The following is a 21,063-nucleotide window of genomic DNA, read 5'->3' on the forward strand; positions in this document are numbered from 1 at the left end:
TCAGAACATTTAAATTGGGGGTTCTTGGACCGGGATATTTTCAAAAGAACCGGGGAGGTACTTGACGCTAATGCTGTTATTGTGGACTTTCACAACAGAAAACTGGCGCCGAACCTGATCGATTCCGCTACTATAAAGCAGCTATCATCGGTGCTGCATAGAACACAATCGATTCCAATGAAAAACGGTACGGGATTCGACGGGTCCGTGATTGACACCCGGGAGGCTGACAAGCTGCAGCCACGTATACACATTACACTCCCCACACACACTTATCCCAGCCAACAAGATAGCACTGGTTGTGCTGGAGCACACCCATGCAGCTGATGTGTCAGCTGGGACCAGAGGGCACCTGGCGGAGGTGCCCTAGGGGGACACCTATATATTTTTTTAATTATTAGAGTACCCAATTCATTTTTGCCAATTAAGGAGCAATTTAGCGTGGCTAATCCACCTACCCTGCACATTTTTGGGTTGTGGGGGCAAAACCCATGCAAACACGGGGAGAATGTGCAAACTCCACACGGACAGTGACCCAGAGCCGAAATCAAAGCTGGGACCTCAGTGCCGTGAGGCTGCAGTGCTAACCACTGCGCCACTGTGTTGCCCCTGGGGGACACCTATATGACCTGTGGCCCTAATTTCACAGTGGGCTGTTAGCATGGTGTTACATGACCGTCCACCCCGACCCCACAACCCACCTCCTGGCCACCCCCCGCTCTTCCCCCCAGCCCTGGCTGAAGCCCCCCGGTCAGCAGCACAACTGTCAGCACACTATGACGATGGTGGATGCTTTCCGTACTGCCTCGCTCTCCCTCAGCAGCCATGACACCGGTTTCACGATTTTTAAAAGCACAATTGGACCGTGCCACCGGGAGGACGGCGTGGCCTCCAGCGCCCGCGCCATGCTCCATGGCAGACTCAGACCGCGGAGCTGGACTGCGTAAACAGATCGGCCGTGTGCTCGACCTAGACCGCCCGTTCAAAAATACCCCGGTCCGGTATGAGGCCCCCATGCCCTCCGATCGGCCCGCCCCCGACCATGGCGGTCTCAGACTGAGTCCGCAGCCGCCTCGCGGGTTTCCCGAACGGCTGGGAACATATTAGATCCACGCCATCGGGACTTCGGCCGGTCGGGGGTGGAGAATAGCGGGGCGGGCCCCCGGCAATGGCCGCAGTTGGGGGATACGCGGCGTGGCGTAATCCCCGAGTATGCCGCTTTCGGGGGCCGGAGAATCGTGAAACCGGCGCCAGTCCCAATTCCATGCGTGGAACTGGGTTCTCCGCCCTGGCGCCGGACGCGATTTCTGAAGTCTACAAACGTGGGGGTTCGGCTCCTCGAATACGCTCGCTCAAGCGAGTTCACTGGTCAGGCATGAACAGTGGCTCGCTTTCTCTCTCTCCTGCGAAGTCGTCCCAGTGTGACACTTCCGCCGTTTCCTCCACTTGCAGGAGAGACACACACATCCAAGAGTAGTAGCAGAGACTACCGCGTGTGGAGTAAAAGACTCCCCTACGTTACCAGGTAGGGATGATCCTCTACCCCGTGGAGCTTGCAGAATATGAGCTCACCGATATGGGAGTGGGGGACCCTAAACAAAGTTCATGGGCGTCATTCTCCGCCGGCGGGAGTCTCCGTTTTGCCGGCGCCTGGGGGTTTCCCGATGCCGTGGGGCTGCCCCACAATGGGAAACCCCATTGACCGGCCGGTGTTACGGAGACTCGCGCCGGCCGGTAGGGCAGAAATGTGGCGGGGCGGGTAGGAGAATTTTGCCCCTGGTTCTGGACACACCCACCATCAGGAACATCCTCCCTGCATCTACCCTGTCTAGTCCTGTTAGAATTTTATAATTCTCTATGAGATCCCCCCTCGTTCTTCTGAACTCCACGAGAACAATCCCAACCTAGTCAATCTCTCCTCATATGACAGTCCATCTCCTCATATGACAGTCGTGGATCGGAGAATCCAGCCCCTGGTCCTTGGGAATAGGGGATAAGGACACAAAGTACTGAAAATATCACAGACTGGGTAAAGTTACAGAAGAGTGGGGAGGCCGACAGCTGCAGCATTGGGGTCTCCCACTGTCATTAATTAGACAACAAGCTCAGAAACGGGCAAATAGGAGGCCGCCTGCAGGAATCTCCCTTTGCCAGTCTTGCTCCTGGCAATCTCAGGTGTGGGATCCCCATTTGATCCGAGTATTGGAATCCCGAGGCCTGCGAGAACATTTAGTCCTCTGTCCTTTACATTGTCCCTGCCTTTGTGCCATGTATACAAGTGAACTAAGATCCCTATCCCTCATCTTCATTGACACACAAAATAGAAACTTACCCTCAAAATGTTGCTGCAACGTCCTGTTAATCATTGGCTTCACCCAGCTGGCTTCAGAATTCACGCAAAATCTTGTCTCATTTGTAAGAGAGATTCTGTAAAGAGTTGTAAAATTATTTTAAATTCTCAGTAATGCAGCCACACTGTAAATACAATCTATCTGTATAACTACTTCCTTGTATCCAACTTGTCTGTGTCTTTTTAATGTGGGTGGCTGGTTAACCTGCAAAATAGCAAAAGAGGATGATGGCGAAAGATGAAATTGGTGATAATGGGACAGGTAATGCTTACTAAAATTGTTGAACTCAAAGTTGAATCTGGAAGTTTGGTGAAGTGTCCGATAGAAAAATGAGGAGCTGTTTGCAGAGCTTCCGTTAACCTTCCTGAAAAGACTCCGCCACCTGATTTCTCCTATCTCGATTAAGACCATGGTGGAAAGCCTCCCCATACCACCAAGAATTGTGGCCCAATTAATTAATGCCTATTTAAGGGTCGTAGCCTGTCACTGCTGGTCCTAACTCAGTAGCTGGCAGGGAATGGCTGTGCTCGACAATCAAACTCTGGTGTCATTGGGTTCCCAGTAGATGGGCCACTTGTTCAAAGATGCTCTGAAAACACGTTTGTGCCATCCATACCTGTACCTGGGTCTCTCCTTGATCTGAGGTCTGGGTAGATGCTGTACCAGCAGCAGCCAGTGCTTCCCTGGTGGAGCAGCTGAGTACGGGAGAGCTGCCGGCCTCTGGGTCCTGGAACCCAAGGAAACCCATGGGTGGCCTGTTCAGTGCCTCAGTGACACTTCTGGAAAAGACACCACACAGGTGTCTCTCCCACTTTCCGATATTTTCTGTTGTAGTTCAGATATTCAATGACTGCAGTATTTTGCTTTTCGGTCAGTGGGGAAGGAAACTTGCTGCATTTCAGATTGTACAATATTGGTAACAATCCAGAGAGCCCCAGTTTCTATAGCAGCCATGTTACTCTGTCCAGTTCCTGTACCCATTTGAGTCCTTAACTCAGCCCCCAGGAAATTTACATTCTTGGCCTGAACCGACTAACACCATCGCTCATCCCATACTGACACCTTTACCCTTCCCGGCTCTCAATTGGTATCAAACTGATTCAATTAAAAGTCTTGGGGCGGGATTCTCGGTTTTAGAAACTAAGTGTTGGCGCTGGAACTGAATCGCGGACTTCAATGACAACTAACTTGGCAGCATTTCCAAAGCAATCCATGCTTCGTTAATAGGCTAGAATGGATGCCACACGATTGATTCCAATGAAAATCGGTGTCCGATTCGCCAAGGTCGAGGTTACCACTCGAGAGGCTGATAAGCTGCAAGTGCATATCAGCACTCCCCTCCCACACACGCTTATCTCAGCCAACAAGATGGCAGCACAGAGAGCGGCACCCCGGTTCATGGACGCAGAGCTGGAAATCCTGCTGGACACTGTGGAGGGGAAGCGGATCATCCTGTTCCTCGGGATGAGAAGGAGCTTGCCACCCGTCGCAGTACACCGGGCTTGGGTGGAGGAAGTGAACGCCGTGTGCCCCACCGCCAGGACTTGCCAGCAATGTTGCAAGAAGCTTCACGACCTCCTCAGAGCAGCCAGGGTGAGAAGGCAGTACCGTGCCCCTGGCACAAATCCCCATCGTACAGTCTCAGTGGCTGGCAGGGAATGGCTGCCCAGGACTGCGGCGGGTAAGGTGATGGCAACTATTACTGTTTGGATTCCAAAGTCCATTGTCTGCAGGGGATGAAAGGCAGACATGTTAGCATGGTGCGTAACCCCATGCCCAACCAGGTCCAACGGGCTACATGGTGGCCCCGGTCTGCAATGCAGCCGCTGCCCCCGCATGTCCCGCTCCCCTCCCCCTCCCTCTCATCCCCAGCTGTTTCCCCGGCACTCTGTCCTCCGCATCGCACCCCTGGACCAGTCGATGCCAGCACAGTGGGCACCTCTGGTCCCGTCACCCGTCCCTGCTGGCAGGGGTACTGATGCCTGGCCCTACCCATCCCAGAGGTACACTCTGCGGCCCCCATCAGGCACCCTCCTATTGGGGCTACTGTGGGCATCCTCCTGGGGTGGACCGTGTGATGTCCCGCTGGTGGGTGGCTCCCGATTGTGTGGGAAGGGGGGGGGTTTGCGGGGTGGGTAGCAGGGATACCCAGACGGCCGGTGTCACTCTGCATAACCATGGGCCACAGTGGGCGGTCAGTGGCGTGTGCAGTAAGATATCTGCCTTGCAGACCACCGCAATGGCGGTCCATGCCTGGACACTCCGGTCCTGGGGGAACGGGAGGTCACCCAGATCCTACGGCCCTTCCCCTGGGCAACCCCTCCACTTCCCCGTATTACGGGCCAGGGTTTAGAGAACCCCAAAGTGTATCATGGAGTTCACCTGTCCCACAACTTTTAAATGATTTTGGTTATGGGGTGCACAAGAGCCCACTTTACAGGTGTGATGCAACAAAGAGTTAAAGTATGTTTAAACAAAAAAACACTGTTTATTTATGAATCCAGTCGACACATTATAAACCCACAGTAAACATCTTAACAACTATCAACACCAATCCTCCACACAGATACAATATTTTATAAGTATCCCTTAATCTTTCCTTGCAACATCCATAAGACAAAAGACCCTTTTAAACACAAAGATCAGGTTTAAATTCTCTACTTAGAGCAGTTCTCACTTTTAAATCCTCAAATGATCTGGAGACAGTCTTTAGATTGCAGAGAGAGATCCGTATACAGCTGCTTGCTCTGCCTGCAGCTATCCAGCTCTCAAAACGAAACTAAAACACACCCTGTAGCAGACAGCCCAATGCGAAAGTAAAAGCAGACAGACAGCCCAGCTCCACCCACTCTCTGGCATCACTGCAGCTGTTTGACAAATACCCATTTCTTAAAGGTACATCCACTACAGCTATTTGCGAAACATCCATTTCTTAAAGGTACTCTCACATGACACCCACCCGGCCCTGGCAGATGCCCCCCACCAGCCCTGCCAGCGGCAGGACCGGCAGCCCATGGTCACGTCTCTAGGAACTTGCCCTACCTCCTCTCCTGCCCTCAGCAGCCACGGCCCCTGTTTCCCGATTTTTAAAACCACTAGTGAAACTCGCCATTGGTAATTCTTCCTGGCAAAGGCGGACCATCGCGGGGGCCCCAGGGAATACAGGGTCAGGCCTGTTAATGATATGCCAACGGCGTTTACTGTAAGTGCAGAGTAGAACGCATTGACACCGCTGTCAAGGCACCGGAGCGTGGCATTCCATCGGGCACCCAGCGCCAGCCACGATTTACGGCTGACGTGCAATTCTCCTCCCAATCGCGTTTCCCGATTCCGGTGTCGGCCGCCGGAGAATCCTGCCTTTGGTCCCTATTTTAAGAACTTTCCAACATCAGATTATTCTCCTGCAGAGTTGGTCTTCTCTCTCTTGACTCCCTCATGTCTCGGTATCCTGTTCCAATCCCCACCTGGTTTCGCACACTGGGCTAAATCGCTGGCTTTGAAAGCAGACTACAGCAGGCCAGCAGCACGGTTCAATTCCTGTACCAGCCTCCCCGAACAGGCGCCGGAATGTGGCAACTCGGGGCTTTTCACAGTAACTTCATTGAAGCCTACTTGTGACAATAAGCGATTAACATTTTCATTTCATTTCACCTGATGACCCATTGGATTGTTCCTGCCCCCGATCTACCCACAATCAATGGGAAATAAACATATTGATCCTTTATAAATACCATTATATTCACAACCAGTTAGTTGGTGAATAAGACTTACATCACTTCCACACGTGAACAATTAGAAGTAATTGGAAATATTTCAATATTCCTCATCATCTCTGGGCTGATTAATTCAGAAGACGAACGGAGACATTGGCAATGTGGCTCCACTATTGTCCTTTCGATAGGTGTGCCTGGAACAGAAAAATATTACAGACCCTTAAATAAGTATTTTGATTTCACAGAAGTATCCATTTATCTGTTTTTGATGATGTTTTCATCATGTAGGTGGAAATGGGGAGTCAGGATTTTTCCAGGCCCCTCTATTCCACTTCCATCCCAGCAGGGCAACTAGGTTGGATTCTAATCTCCAGGAGGGTGGGCCCCACTGGAGATAGAGACAGAGATGGGCTGATGCCGAGGCAACCAGGTTAAATGGTGCAGCTCCATCTGCGGTGACATCAGTACAGCTCTGGAGATGAGTGTAAAGCCCCACCCCTCACGTTTTTCACCTCTTTAACCCGTCAGCACTCTTAACTCCCTCAGCCTAACCTCCTCCTACCTTCGCAGTCCATTTCCCCTTCTAATATCTACCCCAACTCTTATTGCCCCTACTCCGCTCGCCTCATCCCATCACCTCGTCAAAGACAGAATCCAAAAAAGTATTAAAAAATTTGTGTGCCTTTGAAAAGCTAATTTTTCTATCAAGATTCCCCGTTACAGCCATGTGAACAAACTTTGCAGTACAGAATCCATTAGTACCTTTGAAGACAGCCAAGCCACAAAACCGATATGCTCAAGGAAAGTTGTGAAAATAAACTCTGTAGTAAGAAATCCTTAATGCTTTTGAAAACAACCAATAGCTCATGCATCTGTCAAAGCTTTCAAACAGCCAAACAGATGGCTGTGTTACTATGTTACAAATGAATGAAACCAAGGTGGAAGATATTCAACAATGAACTCTGACTCTCACAGTGGTCTAGCCTTTCAATATTTTACATTGCAGAATAGGACTTAATCCAGTAGATAAACTCCTCCAATGAATCTGAAGACTTTTCCAACTTTCTAATGCTGTTCTTTCACGTGACAGCTTGTCAGTTGTCAGAAGAAACAACCAAGCAGCTAATTGATTTCATGGTCACTGACTTTGTCCAATTACAGTTATGTCTGTCATCCCTCATTCTAGTGAACACAGATATAACTCAGGGTACAGCATTTTATGATGAACTGTAAAGGAGGCAACACCATTTTTCCTACCCTTTTATATTTTTCTCTCTTGCAGTCAATGGTTCACGTATCCATTCTGCAGGGTGTGATTCGGAAAGACTTCCAAAAGGCAACTACCCCACTGTAAATTGCAGTAGTTCTGAAATGCACATTTCCAGAATAGTGGCAGCAATGTCACAGCAGCAGCTTGTGGGTTCCTGCTCCACCCACTTTCCTCCATCGCTGAAAATAGCTGGCACTGAAAATGGCAGCAGGATTTGCACGTTCACAGCGTTGGAACCATTTTTCTTCACATTTCCAACTTTCTTCAGTGGTCTCGCAGAATTTGGCCGGACCTGCATATTATCTTAAAAGGGCCAATTTGTGAGTAGCTTACACAATACCTCTCACATACTGAAAATCCGTACACACGGAATATTGCAAACCACAGGGAGCAGGAAAATGAGACCTAAAATTATACAAATACTCACAAAAACCAACGCACACTCACAATGGCAGATGGGAGCAGGCGGATGGCAGGGTGGGAGCAGGTGGATGGCAGGGTGGGGCAGGTGGATGGCAGGGTGGGGCAGGCGGATGGCAGGGTGGGGCAGGCGGATGGCAGGGTGGTGCAGGTGGATGGCAGGGTGGGGCAGGCGGATGGCAGGGTGGGGCAGGCGGATGGCAGGGTGGAGCAGGTGGATGGCAGGGTGGGGCAGGCGGATGGCAGGGTGGTGCAGGTGGATGGCAGGGTGGGGCAGGCGGATGGCAGGGTGGGGCAGGCGGATGGCAGGGTGGGGCAGGAGGATGGCAGGGTGGGGCAGGTGGATGGCAGGGTGGGGCAGGCGGATGGCAGGGTGTGGCAGGCGGATGGCAGGGTGTGGCAGGTGGATGGCAGGATGGGGCAGGAGGATGGCAGGGTGGGGCAGGTGGATGGCAGGGTGGGGCAGGTGGATGGCAGGGTGGGGCAGGTGGATGGCAGGGTGGGGCAGGTGGATGGCAGGATGGGGCAGGTGGATGGCAGGGTGGGCAGGTGGATAGCAGGGTGGGGCAGGAGGATGGCAGGGTGGGGCAGGTGGATGGCAGGATGGGGCAGGAGGATGGCAGGGTGGGGCAGGTGGATGGCAGAGGGGAGCAGGTGGATGGCAGGGTGGGGCAGGTGGATGGCAGAGGGGAGCAGGTGGATGGCAGGGTGTGGCAGGTGGATGGCAGGGTGGGGCAGGTGGATGGCAGAGGGGAGCAGGTGGATGGCAGGGTGGGGCAGGTGGATGGCAGGGTGGGGCAGGTGGACGGCAGGGTGGGGCAGGTGGATGGCAGGGTGGGGCAGGTGGGTGGCAGGGTGGGGCAGGTGGGTGGCAGGGTGGGGCAGGTGGACAACAGGGTGGGGCAGGTGGGCGGCAGCGTGGGGCAGGTGGGCGGCATGGTGGGGCAGGTGGATGGCAGGATGGTGCAGGTGGATGGCAGGGTGGACAGGTGGATGTCGGAGGGGGGCAGGTGGATGGCAGGCTGTGGCAGTTGGATGGCAGGGTGGGGCAGGTGGATGGCAGGGTGGAGCAGGTGGATGGCAGGGTGGGCAGTTGGATGGCAGGGTGGGGCAGGTGGATGGCAGGCTGTGGCAGGTGGATGACAGGGTGGGGCAGGTGGATGGCAGGGTGGGGCAGGTGGATGGCAGGCTGTGACAGGTGGATGGCAGGGTGGGGCAGGTGGATGGCAGGCTGTGGCAGGTGGATGGCAGGGTGGGGCAGGTGGACGGCAGGGTGGGGCAGGTGGATGGCAGGGTGGGGCAGGTGGATGGCAGGCTGTGGCAGGTGGATGGCAGGGTGGGGCAGGTGGATGGCAGGATGGGGCAGGTGGATGGCAGGGTGGGGCAGGTGGATGTAGGAGGGTAGCAGGTGGATGGCAGGCTGTGGCAGGTGGATGGCAGGGTGGGGCATGTGGATGGCAGGGTGGGGCAGGTGGATGGCAGGATGGGGCAGGTGGATGGCAGGGTGGGGCAGGTGGATGTAGGAGGGGTGCAGGTGGATGGCAGGATGGGGCATGTGGATGGCAGGGTGGGGCATGTGGATGGCAGGGTGGGCAGGTGGATGGCAGGGTGGGGCAGGTGGATGGCAGGCTGTGGCAGGTGGATGGCAGGGTGGAGCAGGTGGATGGCAGGGTGGGGCAGGTGGATGGCAGGGTGGGGCAGGCGGATGGCAGGGTGGGGCAGGCGGATGGCAGGGTGGGGCAGGAGGATGGCAGGGTGGGGCAGGTGGATGGCAGGGTGGGGCAGGCGGATGGCAGGGTGGGGCAGGCGGATGGCAGGGTGGAGCAGGTGGATGGCAGGGTGGGGCAGGTGGATGGCAGGGTGGGGCAGGCGGATGGCAGGGTGGGGCAGGCGGATGGCAGGGTGGGGCAGGAGGATGGCAGGGTGGGGCAGGTGGATGGCAGGGTGGGGCAGGCGGATGGCAGGGTGTGGCAGGTGGATGGCAGGATGGGGCAGGAGGATGGCAGGGTGGGGCAGGTGGATGGCAGGGTGGGGCAGGTGGATGGCAGGGTGGGGCAGGTGGATGGCAGGGTGGGGCAGGTGGATGGCAGGATGGGGCAGGTGGATGGCAGGGTGGGCAGGTGGATAGCAGGTTGGGGCAGGAGGATGGCAGGGTGGGGCAGGTGGATGGCAGGATGGGGCAGGAGGATGGCAGGGTGGGGCAGGTGGATGGCAGAGGGGAGCAGGTGGATGGCAGGGTGGGGCAGGTGGATGGCAGAGGGGAGCAGGTGGATGGCAGGGTGTGGCAGGTGGATGGCAGGGTGGGGCAGGTGGATGGCAGAGGGGAGCAGGTGGATGGCAGGGTGGGGCAGGTGGATGGCAGGGTGGGGCAGGTGGACGGCAGGGTGGGGCAGGTGGATGGCAGTATGGCGCAGGTGGATGGCAGGGTGGGGCAGGTGGGTGGCAGGGTGGGGCAGGTGGACAACAGGGTGGGTCAGGTGGGCGGCAGCGTGGGGCAGGTGGGCGGCATGGTGGGGCAGGTGGATGGCAGGATGGTGCAGGTGGATGGCAGGGTGGACAGGTGGATGTCGGAGGGGGGCAGGTGGATGGCAGGCTGTGGCAGTTGGATGGCAGGGTGGGGCAGGTGGATGGCAGGGTGGAGCAGGTGGATGGCAGGGTGGGCAGTTGGATGGCAGGGTGGGGCAGGTGGATGGCAGGCTGTGGCAGGTGGATGACAGGGTGGGGCAGGTGGATGGCAGGGTGGGGCAGGTGGATGGCAGGCTGTGACAGGTGGATGGCAGGGTGGGGCAGGTGGATGGCAGGCTGTGGCAGGTGGATGGCAGGGTGGGGCAGGTGGACGGCAGGGTGGGGCAGGTGGATGGCAGGGTGGGGCAGGTGGATGGCAGGCTGTGGCAGGTGGATGGCAGGGTGGGGCAGGTGGATGGCAGGATGGGGCAGGTGGATGGCAGGGTGGGGCAGGTGGATGTAGGAGGGGAGCAGGTGGATGGCAGGCTGTGGCAGGTGGATGGCAGGGTGGGGCATGTGGATGGCAGGGTGGGGCAGGTGGATGGCAGGATGGGGCAGGTGGATGGCAGGGTGGGGCAGGTGGATGTAGGAGGGGTGCAGGTGGATGGCAGGATGGGGCATGTGGATGGCAGGGTGGGGCATGTGGATGGCAGGGTGGGCAGGTGGATGGCAGGGTGGGGCAGGTGGATGGCAGGGTGGGGCAGGTGGATGTCGGAGGGGAGCAGGAAGATGGCAGGCTGTGGCAGGTGGATGGCAGGGTGGGGCAGGTGGATGGCAGGATGGGGCAGGTGGATGGCAGAGGGGAGCAGGTGGATGGCAGGGTGGGGCATGTGGATGGCAGGGTGGGGCATGTGGATGGCAGGATGGGGCATGTGGATGGCAGGGTGGGGCATGTGGATGGCAGGGTGGGGCATGTGGATGGCACGATGGGGCAGGTGGATGGCAGGATGGGGCAGTGGATGGCAGGGTGGGGCAGGCGGATGGCAGGGTGGGGCATGTGGATGGCAGGATGGGGCATGTGGATGGCAGGGTGGGGCATGTGGATGGCAGGATGGGGCATGTGGATGGCAGGGTGGGGCATGTGGATGGCAGGATGGGGCAGGTGGATGGCAGGATGGGGCAGGTGGGTGGCAGTGTGGGGCAGGTGGATGGCAGGGTGGGGCAGGTGGATGTCGGAGGGGAGCAGGTGGATGGCAGGGTGGGGCAGGAGGATGGCAGGGTGGGGCAGGAGGATGGCAGGGTGGGGCATGTAGATGGCAGAGGGGTGCAGGTGGATGGCAGGGTGGGGCATGTGGATGGCAGGGTGGGGCAGGTGGATGGCAGAGGGGAGCAGTTGGATGGCAGGGTGGGGCAGGTGGATGGCAGGGTGGGGCAGGCGGATGGCAGAGGGGTGCAGGTGGATGGCAGGGTGGGGCATGTGGATGGCAGGGTGGGGCAGGTGGATGGCAGAGGGGAGCAGTTGGATGGCAGGGTGGGGCAGGTGGATGGCAGGGTGGGGCAGTTGGATGGCAGGGTGGGGTAGGTGGATGGCAGGATGGGGCATGTGGATGGCAGGATGGGGCATGTGGATGGCAGGGTGGGGCAGGTGGATGGCAGGATGGGGCAGGTGGATGGCAGGATGGGGCAGGTGGATGGCAGGGTGGGGCAGGCGGATGGCAGAGGGGTGAAGGTGGATGGCAGGGTGGGGCAGGTGGATGGCAGGGTGGGGCAGGTGGATGGCAGGGTGGGCAGGTGGATGGCAGGATGGGGCATGTGGATGGCAGGGTGGGGCAGGTGGATGGCGGAGCACGGACAGTGAGGGGGAACAGGGACAGTGAGGGGGGAGCAGGGACAGTGAGGGGGGAGGGACAGTGAGGGGGGAGCTGGGACAGTGAGGGGGGAGCTGGGACAGTGAGGGGGGAGGGACAGTAAGGGGGGAGCTGGGACAGTGAGGGGGAGCACGGACAGTGAGGGGGGAGCTGGGACAGTGAGGGGAAGCAGGGACAGTGAGGGGGGAGCTGGGACAGTGAGGGGGGAGCAGGGACAGTGAGGGGGAGTTGGGACAGTGAGGGGGGAGGGACAGTAAGGGGGGAGCTGGGACAGTGAGGGGGAGCACGGACAGTGAGGGGGGAGCTGGGACAGTGAGGGGGGAGCAGGGACAGTGAGGGGGGAGCTGGGACAGTGAGGGGGGAGCTGGGACAGTGAGGGGGGAGGGACAGTAAGGGGGGAGCTGGGACAGTGAGGGGGAGCACGGACAGTGAGGGGGGAGCTGGGACAGTGAGGGGGGAGCAGGGACAGTGAGGGGGAGTTGGGACAGTGAGGGGGGAGCAGGGACAGTGAAGGGGAGCTGGGACATTGAGGGGGGAGCTGGGACAGTGAGGGGGGAGGGACAGTGAGGGGGGAGCTGGGACAGTGAGGGGGGGAGCAGGGACAGTGAGGGTGGAGCTGGGACAATGAGGGGGGTGCTGGGACAGTGAGGGGGAGCTGAAACAGTGAGGGGGGAGCAGGGACAATGAGGGGGAGCAGGGACAGTGATGGGGGGAGCAGGGACTGTGAGGGGGGAGCTGGGACAGTGAGGGGGGAGCAGGGACAGTGAGGGGGGAGCTGAGACAGTGAGGGGGGAGCAGGGACAGTGAGGGGGGAGCTGAAACAGTGAGGGGGGAGCTGGGACAGTGAGGGGGAGCTGAAACAGTGAGGAGGGAGCTGGGACAGTGAGGGGGAGCAGGGACAGTGAGGGGGGAGCTGAAACAGTGAGGGGGGAGCAGGGACAGTGAGGGGGGAGCTGAAACAGTGAGGGGGGAGCTGGGAATGTGAGGGGGGAGCAGGGGCAGTGAGGGGGAGCAGGGACAGTGAGGGGGGAGCAGGGGCAGTGAGGGGGGAGCAGGGGCAGTGAGGGGGGAGCAGGGACAGTGAGGGGGGCGCAGGAACAGTGAAGGCGGAGCTGGGACAGTGAGGGGGGAGCAGGGACAGTGAGGGGCGAGGGACAGTGAGGGGGGAGCAGGGACAATGAGGGGGGGGGACAGTGATTGGGGAGCAGGGACAGTGAGGGTGGAGCTGGGACAGTGAGGGGGGAGCTGGGACAGTGAGGGGGGAGCTGGGACAGTGAGGGGGGAGCAGGGACAGTGAGGGGGGAGCTGGGACAGTGAGGGGGGAGCTGGGACAGTGAGGGGGGAGCAGGGACAGTGAGGGGGAGCTGGGACAGTGAGGGGGGAGCAGGGACAGTGAAGGCGGAGCTGGGACAGTGAGGGGGAGCCGGGACAATGAGGGGGGGATGGGACTGTGAGGGGGGAGCTGGGACAGTGAGGGAGGAGCTGGGACAGTGAAGGGGGAGCAGGGACAGTGAGGGGGGAGCTGGGTAAGTGAAGGGGAGGTGTGACAGTGAGGGGGGAGCAGGGACAGTGAGGGGGAGGTGTGACAGTGAGGGGGGAGCAGGGACAGTGAGGGGGGAGCTGGGACTGTGAGGGGGGAGCTGGGTAAGTGAGGGGGAGCTGGGACAGTGAGGGGGGAGCAGGGACAATGAGGGGGGAGCTGGGACTGTGAGGGGGGAGCTGGGACTGTGAGGGGGAGCTGGGACAGTGAAGGGGGAGCGGGGTAAGTGAGGGGGAGGTGGGACAGTGAGTGGGGAGCAGGGACAGTGAGGGGGGGCTGGGACAGTGAGGGCGGAGATGGGTGTGGTGGTATGTATTAGGGGTCATGTGGGACTGTGAAGCCGTGATGCTATTGGCTGACAGATCCTGGGTCCTGGTTGGCTGCCAACTCCTGGCTCCGCCCAGAAGGCGGAGTATAAGAACCCGAGCTTCTCCCCGCAGCTTCATTCTGTTGCTGAGCTGCTGGGGACAAGTCTCGCTTAATAAAGCCTGGATCGACTTCATCACTTCTCGTCGCTCTCGTAAGTCATTTTGCGCTACAATTTATTAGGCGAGCTTAAAAGACTATGGAGCTCCGGATCGCCCCGGAAAGCCTGCGGATCAGCCCCCACGCAGCGAACTCGGCAGCAGTATTTAAACACTGGCACGCATGCTTTGAAGGCTACCTCCCAACGGCCCCCGGCCGGATCACAGAAGACCAGAAAATGCAGGTCCTGCATTCGAGGGTAAGCCCGGAAATTTACCCTCTCATAGAAGACGCAGAGGATTTCCCAACGGCGCTCGCATTGCTGAAGAACATCTACGTTCGGCCCGTTAACCAGGTCTACGAGCGGCAGCAACTCGCGACGAGACGGCAAAGTCCCGGAGAATCGCTAGAGGAATTCTACGCCGCGCTGCTAATTTTGGGACGGGGCTGCAGCTGCCCGCCGGTGAACGCGATCGAACACACGGACATGCTAATTCGTGATGCATTTGTGGCAGGTATGAACTCTCCCCAAATCCGCCAAAGACTTTTAGAAAGAGAGTCGCTAGGACTCTCAGAGGCACGGGCCCTTGCAGCTTCCCTAGATGTGGCCTCGCAAAACGCCCGCACATACGGCCCCAACAGCGCAGCAGCCCCTTGGGCTCCGTGGACCCCCGTCGCGACAAACCCCCCCCCCCTCGCAAGCTTTCGCGGTTAAAGCGCCAGACCATCCCGGGGGGGCCCGCTGCTATTTCTGCGGACAAGCGAAACACCCCCGGCAGCGCTGCCCGGCCCGCGCAGCTATTTGTAAAAGCTGCGGCAAGAAGGGCCATTACGCGGCAGTGTGCCGGTCCCGGGGGGGTCGCCGCAATCCCCGGAGAAGAATGAGCCCAGCACATCCCAAACGCTCCCCAACCCCCCCCCCAGCGCCCTATGTGCGACCCGCGGGCGCCGCCATTTTGGGTCCTGGGCACCACGAGGGGAGGATGGGTGCCGCCATCTTGTGACCCCCCAGCCACGTGCGATTCATGGGGGCGGCCATTTTGTCCACCCCCGACCACGTGCGATCCATGGGGGTGGCCATTTTGTCCACCCCTGGCCGCGTGCGATTCATGGACGCCACCATCTTGGTTGACAACAAAGGACCCCAGCATCGACCGCATTCATTGTTGTACCGGTCACAGGCAGGCTCAGTTGTAAGCTGATTAAAACCACGGTTTACTTCTCAACGTGTCTCTCAGTGAATTGATGGTCGCATCAATTTAATCAGCTTAAAATACTACTATGGAATCAGCCCTCAAACCTGATAGTCTGGAACTCGATCCACAGTCCGCGGAGGCGCGAGAAATTTTTTCGCACTGGCTTTGATGCTTCAAGGCCTATCTCGCTGTGTCGTCTACGCCATCCGTCACTGACGAACAGAAACTGAGTCTTCTACACGCACGGGTGAGCCATCGTATTTCTGTCCAGCTCGACGGCGCCGCGTCCTATACAGAGGCCCTCGCACTACTCGAACGCATATATGTACGGCCCGTGAACGAGGTCTACGCGCGACACATCTTCACCACTCGCCACCAGCGTCCCGGGGAGTCGCTAGATGACTACCTACGCGACCTCAAAGCCCTAGCGCGCAACTGTAACTACCAGGCCGTTACGGCCCCTCAGCATATGGAGCTCGCTGTCCGAGACGTTTACGTGGCAGGGGTCCGATCGAACTATGTAAGACAGCGCCTGCTCGAAAAAGGGGCCCAGGACCTGGAGGACACGGTAACAATAGCTCCCTCTCTGGAGGTCGCGTTTCAGAGCCTTACTGCGTTCCCCGCCGAGCACGCAACCGCCTCATGGGCCCCCGACCAGAGACTACCCCAGGCTTGTGCCGCGCGGCCACCCGCCCGTCATGGGGGGCTGCCCTGCTATTTCTGCGGCCAGTCTCAACACCCCCGACAGCACTGCCTGGCCCGCAATGCGAACTGTAGTAACTGTGGGCGAAATGGACACTTCGCCAAGGTCTGCCTGGCCAGGTCTAAAAACTCGAACTCACAGACCCGATCCAAATGCCCGCAGACCCCGCAAAGTGACAGCGTGTCTGCCGACTCCGCCTCCGCACAACACGTGCGACCAATCGGGGCCGCCATCTTAGCCATCCTCCCCTGCGCGGCCGGCCACGTGCGACCCATGGAGGCCGCCATCTTGGACGCCATCGTCCTCACCGCCCACCACGCTTGACCAATGGGGGCCGCCATCTTGGCCACCATCTGCTACACCGCCTGAGATGTACGAACGACATGGACAGCAGCCATCACGGGGCCGCCCCAGCACCTCCGATCACCGCCGGCTACCCCCAGCTCAGCGCGGTCACCCTGGACCAGTCGCGACTGAAGCACCTCCGGAGCTCCATGATGGCCGTCCGAATAAACGGGTACGAGACACCTTGCCTTTTTGACTCCGGGAGCACAGAGAGCTTCATTCACCAGGACATGTGAAGACGTTCGCTCCCAATATTCCCGACACGACAAACTATCTCCCTCGCCTCTTGGTCGCACTCGGTGCAAATCCAAGGGTGCACTACTGCAGCCCTAGCGATCCAGGGCGCTGAGTACACTAATTTTAAACTATATGTGCTCCCAGACCTCTGCACTCCTCTTCTCTTAGGACTCGATTTTCAGTGCAACCTCAGGAGCCTAACTCTTAAATTCGGGGGGCCCCTGCCCCCACTCACCATACGCAGCCTCGCGACCCTAAAAATTGACCCTGCCCCCCCCTTTGCGGACCTCACCGCTGATTGTAAGCCAATAGCCACCAGAAGCAGGCGGTATAGTATGCAGGACAGGACGTTCATTAGGTCCGAGGTCCAGCGTCTCTTGCGGGAAAGGGTCATAGAAGCCAGCAACAGCCCCTGGAGAGCTCAGGTGGTGGTTGTCAAGACCGGGGAAAAGTTCCGGATGGTGGTTGATTACAGCCAGACCATTAACCGGTTTATGCAACTCGATGCGTACCCCCTTCCCCGGATTGCAGACATGGTAAATCAGATCGCGCACTACTGCGTGTTCTCTACGGTAGATCTGAAGTCTGCATATCACCAGCTCCCAATCCGCCCGGAGGACCGCCACTACACGGCGATTGAGGCAGATGGCCGCCTATTCCATTTCCTCCGGGTCCCCTTTGGCGTCACAAACGGGGTTTCGGTGTTCCAACGAGCAATGGACCAAATGGTGGACCAGTACGGGCTGCGGGCCACGTTTCCGTACTTGGACAATGTAACCATCTGCGGCCATGATCAGCAGGACCACGACGCCAACCTCCACCGATTTCTCCAAACCGCCCAAAAACTCAACCTCACCTACAACAGAGAGAAATGCGTTTTCCGCACAACCAGGCTAGCCATCCTCAGCTACGTCGTGGAAAACGGGGTCCTAGGGCACGACCCTGACCGTATGCGCCCCCTCCTCCAACTCCCTCTCCGTCACTGCCCCAAGGCCCTGAAGAGGTGCCTTGGATTTTTCTCCTATTACGCCCAGTGGGTCCCCCAGTATGCGGACAAAGCCCCCCCACTATTTAAGGCCACCATTTTTCCACTGGCAGCCGAGGCCCGCCAGGCCTTCAACTGCATCAAGGCGGACATCGCCAAAGCTGCAATACGCGCGGTGGACAAGTCCGCCCCCTTCCAGGTGGAGAGCGATGCCTCAGAGGTCTTTGTGTTTGACAATACGCAGCAGGGCAAGATCAAGAACGACAAGATCTTGAGGTGGAGGATCGAACTCTCCACCTATAACTACGATATAGTATATCGTCCTGGGAAGCTCAACGAGCTCCCAGATGCCCTGTCCCGCGGCATGTGCGCCAGCGCGCAAGATGACCGATTACGTGCTATCCACGATGACCTCTGCCACCCGGGGGTCACCCGGCTCGCCCTCTACATCAAGGCCCGCAACCTGCCCTACTCCATCGAGGAGGTCAAAGCTGTAACCAGAGACTGCCAAATCTGTGCGGAGTGTAAACCGCACTTCTATCGACCGGATAAGGCCCACCTGGTGAAGGCGTCCCGGCCCTTTGAACGCCTCAGTATCGATTTCAAAAGGCCCCGCCCCTCCAATAGCTGCAACACGTACTTCCTGAACATCATAGACGAGTTCTCCCATTTTCCGTTCGCCGTTCCCTGCCCCGATATGACCATTCCCACAGTCATCAAAGCCCTGCATAGTGTCTTCACCCTGTTCGGTTTCCCCAGCTATGTCCACAGCGACAGGGGCTCGTCGTTCATGAGCGACGAACTGCGTCAGTACCTGCTCAGTAAGGGCATCGCCTCGAGCAGGACGACCAGTTATAACCCCCGGGGAAACGGGCAGGTGGAGAGGGAGAACGCGACGGTCTGGAAGACCGTTCTACTGACCCTGCGGTCCAGGAATCTCCCGGTTTCTCACTGGCAGGAGGTCCTCCCCGATGCGCTCCACTCTATTAGGTCTCTCCTTTGCACGGCCACAAACCAGACTCCTCATGACCGCTCGTTAGTTTTCCCTAGGGGAGCTACCTCAGGGGCCTCGCTTCCACCCTGGCTGATGACACCGGGTCCAGTCCTCCTCCGAAAACATGTTCGGAGCCATAAGACCGACCCCCTGGTAGAGAGGGTCCAGCTCCTGCACTCCAACCCACACTATGCGTATATCAGCCACCCCGATGGCCGGCAGGATACCGTCTCCCTCCGGGACCTGGCACCCGCAGGCTCCGGCACCACGACCACGACTGCATCCCCCACACTAGGTCACATCCATCCTCCCATGTTCAGCGCCCCTATCACTATCCAACCTCCCATGTTCAGCGCCCCTACCCCGATCTGGTTCTCGCACTCACTCCCACCCGCCGCACCGGTCCACAGGAATGAAGCTCCGGAAGAGCCGCTCCAGGAGTCCATGCCTGTGCCTGCTCCAGGCCCAGCTCCACAGACACCCGAAATGGCTGCAACACCAGTGCTTCGGCGGACGTAACGTACGATCCGGGCACCAGACCAACTGAATCTGTAAACCCGTCACCCCCGCTGGACTTCATTTTTTAAACAGGGGGTGAATGTGGTGAATGGAACTACTGTTAATTCACCAGTGCACTGTGATATCATGTTACTGCTGTATCGTATTACATTATGTGTTTAACCCTGTGGGCTCCACCTATGGGCCATTGTACGGCTTCACCCACAGGGGGATATGTTGGGGCATGTACGGGCTCGCCCATGGCTCCACCCCTTACAGGAAGTATAAAGGCAGTTGACCTGCGGGGCCGCATTCATTGTTGTACCAGTCACAGGCAGGTTCAGTTGTAAGCTGATTAAAACTACAGTTTACTTCTCAACGTGTCTCTCAGTGAATTGCTGGTCGCATCAAGGGGGGAGCTGGGACCGTGAGGGGGAGCTGGGACCGTGAGGGGGGAGCTGGGACCGTGAGGGGGGGAGCTGGGACAGTGAGGGGGGAGCTGGGACCGTGAGGGGGGAGCTGGGACCGTGAGGGGGGAGCTGGGACCGTAAGGGGGGGAGCTGGGACCGTAAGGGGGGGAGCTGGGACAGTGAGGGGGGAGCTGGGACCGTGAGGGGGGGGGAGCTGGGACAGTGAGGGGTGAGCTGGGACCATAAGGGGAAGCTGGGACAGTGAGGGGGGGCTGGGACACACACATATCACATGCACACAGACACACACACACTCCACATGCACATACACACACACTCCACATGCACACAGACACACGCACACTCCACATGCACATACACACACACATGCATGCACACATCCACACAAACACACACACACACGCCACGTACACACAGATGCAAACCACATGCACACACACACACCACATGCACACAGACACACCACATGCACACAGACACACACACACCACATGCACAAACATACACCACATGCACACAGACACACACACACCACATGCACAAACATACACCACATGAACACAGACACACACACACCACATGCACAGACACACATACACTACATGCATGCACACACACATGCACACAGACACAAACACACACACCACATGCACACAGACACACACCACATGCACAGACACACTTACACCACATGCACAAACACACACACCACATGCACAGACACACACACACCACATGCACACATACACCAACGCACAAACACACACCATAATGCACACAGACACACATATACCACATGCATGCACACACCACATGCACACAGACACACGCCACGTGCACACACGGACACCACATACACACAGACACACACCACATGCTCACACATGCACCACACGCAGACACATGCACCACATGCACAAACACACAGACTCACACACACCACACATACACACAACATGCACACAGACACACATACACCGCATGCACAGAGCCAGACACATACAACACTAAAATATATTCTTACTGAGCTCAATCTCCTTGCTGATCAGTGAAGAGCAACCTGGCCACAGCCCCTAGCTGAGCAGATGACTAGATGAGTAAGACGACTAAATGATGGTTAAAGATACAATACGTTTCTCAGAATGATTTCTTACATTGCGTTGGTGACAGGTACAGTATGAAGAAAGCGATGACGGTGACAGTAATTTTACTGTTCATTGTGATTTACTTGCAGAAAGTTCTTTACTCGTTCACTATTGTGCTGCTGTAGACTGCGCCTCACTCCAAACTGTTCTGTTATCACCAGAATTGCTTGGCTTAAATACAGGACCTTGCACAATCTTTAAATCAAAGGGAACAAACAGAGTGTTAATTATTGATTAATCAGATAAAAAAAGTTGTTTCCCGGACAAACGATCTGTAAAATGAACACTTTCTGGAGATCACTCAGGCCACACAAAGCTCAGTTTCTGCTGAGGCAAAGCTCAGTTTCAAACCTTACGTCCCATCTGTCACTGAGGCTGGTTTATTTCTTCAAAAAACTCTTAACACATTTGTTAAATATGATTTCTCTTTCATAGATATCGGTTGACTAAACATAGG

The 21,063-nt window shown here is 57.6% G+C and overlaps 1 protein-coding gene across 1 annotated transcript in view; it reads right to left on the minus strand.

Moving 5' to 3' along the window:
- LOC140408485 (uncharacterized) overlaps positions 1 to 20,780 on the minus strand; it is a 51,325-nt gene extending 30,545 nt beyond the window's left edge. Inside the window, exons 1-3 of the mRNA XM_072495738.1 lie at positions 20,616 to 20,780; positions 6,123 to 6,258; positions 2,333 to 2,427 (exon numbers count right to left, since the gene is read on the minus strand). Of these exons, the coding sequence (XP_072351839.1) occupies positions 2,333 to 2,427; positions 6,123 to 6,258; positions 20,616 to 20,679 (295 nt within the window). The 5' untranslated portion in view covers positions 20,680 to 20,780. The remainder of the gene's footprint in view (positions 1 to 2,332; positions 2,428 to 6,122; positions 6,259 to 20,615) is intronic.
- Between the last annotated feature and the right edge of the window lie 283 nt (positions 20,781 to 21,063).

Source organism: Scyliorhinus torazame, chromosome 3 (genome assembly GCF_047496885.1).
Source record: "Scyliorhinus torazame isolate Kashiwa2021f chromosome 3, sScyTor2.1, whole genome shotgun sequence".
Lineage (NCBI taxonomy): Eukaryota > Metazoa > Chordata > Chondrichthyes > Carcharhiniformes > Scyliorhinidae > Scyliorhinus > Scyliorhinus torazame.